This window comes from Hordeum vulgare, chromosome 2H (assembly GCF_904849725.1).
Source record: "Hordeum vulgare subsp. vulgare chromosome 2H, MorexV3_pseudomolecules_assembly, whole genome shotgun sequence".
NCBI classification, from domain to species: domain Eukaryota; kingdom Viridiplantae; phylum Streptophyta; class Magnoliopsida; order Poales; family Poaceae; genus Hordeum; species Hordeum vulgare.
Genome location: NC_058519.1, coordinates 178,631,787 through 178,637,189, shown reverse-complemented (window position 1 = coordinate 178,637,189; position 5,403 = coordinate 178,631,787). Strand labels below are relative to the sequence as shown.

Sequence of the window (5,403 nt, the reverse complement as noted above, 5' to 3'; positions counted from 1 at the left end):
AGTGAGATGGGAAGTGGGGAGCAGACTTTTTTTCAGAAAAGGAGGATGACCCCCGGCCTCTGCATCTCGGAGATGCATGCGGTCATCTTATTGATCATTCTCGAGGACCTTACAAAGTAGTACAACAATATGACTGAATCCGCCATCTTGGCAACATCTGCCGCTACTCCTATCCATATGATGAAGTGGAGGAGCAGACATAGACCGACGTCTCCAAGAAAAACAACGACGCACTTGAGCGTCTTCGGCGGTGTGGCCGGCCGAGGCAGACCAAGGGGTTTCCCCCAATCCGGATCTTCTCCACCAGCTTCATCCGCGGCCACGCCAGAAAACCGCAGGAAAGAAGCACACCGATCAGGGCCAGAGGACAGTGACCGGATCCGGCATCGCCGGCCGCCAGAACGGCCATGCGGGCCTTTGTCCATCGAAGAGTCAGTCGTCTGACCAGATCAACGAGCCGTCACCCTGCTGCAGCGACCCAAGACGGCCGCCACCACGCCAGATCTACACGACACGCCGCCGCCATGCTCCCAGGTCACCACGCAGCCTCTACAGCCACGCCACCCAACCGCGTCGTCACAACACCCCACCCTAGCACTTCACGCTAGCCAAGCCGCCACACCCCACGTTAGCCGCCCGGACCGAGGAGGAAGGCCCCGCCGCCGGCCAACCACGAGGGGCTTTGCCCCTGCCGGCGACAGGAGGAGAGCCGGGGACGGAGGGAGGTAGGTATATTTGTGTAAGCTAAACACAGAAATTTTGATCCCACCGAGTATCTCCACTGCTATGCAAGCATGCATCTTCGCCTCTTCGGTGCATGTAATTGATGACACAAGCAATTTATCAGTAAATGATGTTGGCCAAGAGCATTGGAAGGCAGTTTTACAAGAAACAACATCACAGAAAGCAGAACATTTGATTTCATTCATGCCGAATCTCGCCAACTTTCGTTGCATCAACACAATTTTACACTTGGATTCAGACATAAGCCCCCGAGCATCATGACACATATACACATCCGGTGCATGATGAACATTATCGTTATGGTGTTTACAACAACAGGCCAGTTACGCCCACCATCAACATACATGTGTTGCTGCCAAACCAGTTCTTCAGACTTGATACAGCAAACAGGCAGAAAATTGCAGGACCGATGATTTCGTCGCAGAGAAATCGATCCACCGGTTATTTTCCTTTCGGTGACACGCAGGAGCAGTCCACCTGTTCTTTTTGAATTGTGCCATGGTACAGAATAATCCCTTACTCCTGCCCTGGTTGCGCTGATGGGACGAGCGGCTGATGTTCATCAGCACCACTTGATATTCTGTCCATGCCACACAACTCGGGGGATTTTATAAGCACAAACGGTGATTTGTGTAGAGCAGCAAAGGCCTTGTTTCCTTCACCATTGCTCCCTAAACAAATGGTATCACCCCGCCCGTGCCAAACACCACACTGGACATTATTCATCTCCAAAGTTCTCGCCTCCTGCTTATCCAAAATGATAACTGTGAGGCACTTGTATCCATAATAAAAAAATAGTGAACTTTTGGTTCCAAGGGGGTCTGAATGTATATAACCTGGCACAGGGTACAACAAGGACATATCAGATGGAGAACACAGTCATCTAGACTGCCATCAGTCCCCTGAAATCACACAAAAGGGTCAATGAGATGTCTTACTTTCCCCATCATTCCTGAATTAAAGTACTACCTCTGTACACTAATGCAGAGGGCGTACATATACCAATATCTACTAAAAAGTTGGTAAAATAGTCATCACACACAAACTGGCAAGGGTATGCAGAGCTACCAATATTAACTCAAAGCAAGTTTCAGTTATTGTTCATTCCAGTAAAGCCACAGTTCTGAATTAATTGTAATGCAAGAGAAGACAGGAACCACAGCCAACTGCATTAAGCACTAGGGCACTAGTAGGCGGTAATAACCTGTTTGAATACCTTATTTGAAAACGCTAATTCAGAAATACTTACCCGGATATTGAACTGTTTCCTGATTCTTCTTCGGAAGTAACCCGTGTAGATTGCTATCAAGAGAACAGAACCCAGACCCATATATAGATATACATGATGCCTCGTTACTGAAAAGGCAATTAAGCTGACCAGAACAGCAACTAATGAAATGAAGTAAGCCATTGCCTGAAATAGTTTCATCTTGTGTCAGAAGAGTGAATAAGAGTTCTTAAAAAGAACATAAGCTTAACAACACAGCTCAAGTAAACTTATGGTAAAACTGAAAATGTCAGATTCAATGGGAATAAGAGTATGTTACAGAAAGCAACAATAGTTGTAATTCTCAAAAGACTTCGCAACAGGGCAGGAAAACAGAGAGAACACAAATTTATCAGCACGTATTGGGAGACATGGAGGATAAAGCACATTTGGTTGATAGCCACATCTTGCCAAATTTCGCCACAGATGACAGAACTGTTTGTGACCACTCTTTTGCTTCACTGGCAAAACTGCGGCAGAACCACACTTCTTAGTGACCTGTCCCACCTAACATAAACTCACTTTTGCGGAACCTTAAAAAAATACGTAACAACTAATTTGTTTGGCACACTTTGCGTGGCTTGTCATGGCAAGTCACATTGGCAAGTCAAATTCTTGTGTGCATCGACCTAGTCAACATGAATGACACCCTGCCCTTTTTTTCCGAGCTTCTCCATACCCTAAAGGATAAGTTCTAGTAATATGATCTCTAGTTATATTATATTTTGGAGGGAATGAGACTGCACGTTATACTTGTGAGAGGGTCGACTTTTAATTTGTTTAACTTGCCAATGTGAACAGGGCAGGATGGCCTTCCTGTTGACCATGTCTAAGCCCAAAAGAATACATAACTATCCAAGCAAATCCTGTTCACATTGGCAAGTCAAACATCCTATGCATTATCTTCTCTGTTGTATAAACTAGTCAGAAGACAGCTTTGCTAATTGTTGTCTAAACAACTAAAATGGAAATGGCATTCATTTCAACAAATTTAGCAAGAGACATTCTAACAAAATATTCCACAGCTCTAGCATTAGGAGGAAGTTAGAATAAATAGAGAAAAATCACATACATAATTAAGAAGTTAAGATGTTTACTTTTCAGGGCAGCTATATTCGTAATAGTCTACAGAACTCTAAAAGGGTTGACCTACAAGAAATTCTGCATTTGGTACTGGAATAAAGAGCCTACCTGAACCAAACGGTTTCCTACTTCCTACCAACGGCAGCATCTTAAACTAACCTCAACTGGTTTTGCATGCTTACCTATATTACACAGCAACGTGACCACCCTTTTGGCACAGAAAAATGACAAGCAAGAAATGGGCAAGACATGGTATTATCTGTACCTGAAGGAAGCAAGATCCGAGATTGGCTCTCCGCATGTTCTTGCCAAACCTATAGCATGGGCAACTGCAAGTAGTCGCAAGCAAACAAGAAAGTTAAAGCGAAGATCCTCAAAAGTTTAATCACAGCTGCACATTAAAATATGCTGTACAGCAGAGGAAAATGGAATCTTTTTCAAAGACAGTCGAATAGAACAAAGGCAGAAGTTCAAAAGGGGTAAGACCTCACGTTGGGGAATGTTCCCTACTAACTTATCTTAAACATGTCAATTTTTCTTTCATGACTCAAGCTAGGAAATACTTTTCAGTACTCGAATTAACCAACCTAAAATCCAAGAGAAAAACTAAACCTCGAGCAGATTCTATCACTTATCACCCATGAGTCTTCATCAGATGATCAGAGATATGAAGTATTCTTTAAGGACAGGTAGCACTAATTAGGGAGAAACCTTCGTTTGGCGTAGGAATTTCTTCTTCCACGACTCTAGCTAGAAAGAAGTGACAAAGGATGAATCCAGAAAGTCTCATCAAACTGTGGTGGACTTTCACTAGTATTACATTACAGTTAACCAAGCAATACTCCAAGACAGAAATTAATGACGGAGCTAAATAGTAAATCTTGTGTCTAATCATAAAGAAATTATGGCTAAATTAGAGAACACTGATGGCATTTCAAGCAGTATCCATTTTTTCCCCAAGGGGAAGACCCCGGCCCGTGCATCATGAGGATGCACACAGCCAAAAGAGGCAGTATTCATGCGAGACAAAATACTAGGTACTAGTAGTATTCCACATCGAGTTGGCATAAAGACAGCAGCGCAGTTTATGCCCAAATCCGCACAAAATCAATATGGAAAGATTGAGCTAAACTAGCAGTAGAATCTCCAAGCTTTCCCGTGGCAACCCACCAAAAACAGCAGGTGGTTGGACGGATGAAACGAGCGGTCAAGAGTTAGCTCCACCTACCAGGCGGCCTCGAGCGCGATTCGGCGGTCCTCCAAGCAATCAATCACCACGTCCCCCTCCCACATCCTCTGCACGCCTCCTCCGCCGGCGGCCCCTTCGGCGCCGCCCGCGCACGCCGCCGCCTCCCCCATGCCGGCGCCCTTCCTCCTCTCCGCCGACATGGCGACGGACGCGCAGAGCATGTCGAAGTCCAGCACCGCCATCGCCTCCTCCTCGTACTCCTCCTCCTCCGGGCGGCCCCTAGGCGCCGTGGACGCCTCCTCCTCCGCCGCGGCCATGGATGGACGGAGCCTCGCTCGCTCGCTCCCTCTCTCTCGCTCCCTGTCCTGAAGTTTTTGTTCCGTATGACGTTACTGCTACTCGGTCCCGTGCCGCGCCGGGTTTTTAACGTCTTATTAATAAGCGCCTCCGATTGAGAGAGGGAGAGGGAGAGGGGGGATGGCATCTTCCGATTGGGATTTTCTTTCTTTCTGGGAGTAATACGTATACCTGTTCGCACTCGCTTCGGCGGCCGATTTGCCCACGGTGAGGTGGGTCCAGCGGGGCCCGGCTGTGCGAGGGGCCCCACGCGCCAGCGGAGGATGGCGGGGAACACGTGGGTGGGTGAGTTGGTGCCGGGAGGACGAGGCGCCCGAATTGCCGGTGGTTAAATCGGGTAATTAGCCCCCGCGGCCGCTAATAATAATAACAATAACGTAACGCGCGTGGTCTGGGAGGGGAGGGGAGGGGAGTAGCCTGGCGGTGGTTGGACTTTGGATTGGGCCGCCGCGCCCGCGCCTGCTCCACAGTCCAGACTGGATGCGGGTCCGCCTGTCAGTCGGATAGAGTTTATGTCTCGTTGCGCTTATCCGGTTTTCGGAGAAAGGTCGCCGCTTCGGGGCTGCTGACGCTGCAATCATACTCTGGTTGCGTATGCAGGAACAGAAATTTGTTGGGTTGTTCCGCCAAACCAACAGAATGGCCATGCTCTTGTCTTTCGGCCCTGTTTCGATACTCTAATTTAGCTAGAGGTTAGAGTTAGTTTTTAGCTCATGACTAACGTTAGACTAACTCTAGCCAAAGAGATGTTTGGATGATAGGG

The 5,403-nt window shown here is 47.4% G+C and overlaps 1 protein-coding gene across 1 annotated transcript; it reads right to left on the bottom strand.

Moving 5' to 3' along the window:
- Window positions 1-902: 902 nt before the first annotated feature.
- LOC123425739 lies at window positions 903-4,731 on the bottom strand. Its single transcript, XM_045109450.1, has 5 exons — window positions 4,323-4,731; window positions 3,360-3,423; window positions 1,994-2,158; window positions 1,581-1,646; window positions 903-1,488 (listed from the first exon to the last, which is right to left on the bottom strand). Exons 1-5 carry the CDS (start codon window positions 4,598-4,600, stop codon window positions 1,261-1,263), a joined length of 801 nt encoding a protein of 266 aa, XP_044965385.1. The 5' UTR covers window positions 4,601-4,731; the 3' UTR covers window positions 903-1,260.
- Between the last annotated feature and the right edge of the window lie 672 nt (window positions 4,732-5,403).

What these genes read in the sequence shown, in the direction of transcription:
- LOC123425739 (XM_045109450.1), bottom strand. Translation starts at nt 4,600, where the DNA reads ATGGCCGCGGCGGAGGAGGAGGCGTCCACGGCGCCTAGGGGCCGCCCG. An exon ending in ATCGCGCTCGAGGCCGCCTG is followed by an intron (nt 3,424 to 4,322) that starts GTAGGTGGAGCT and finishes GACTACTTGCAG; the next exon opens with TTGCCCATGCTATAGGTTTG. An exon ending in CTTGTTGTACCCTGTGCCAG is followed by an intron (nt 1,489 to 1,580) that starts GTTATATACATT and finishes TTGGATAAGCAG; the next exon opens with GAGGCGAGAACTTTGGAGAT.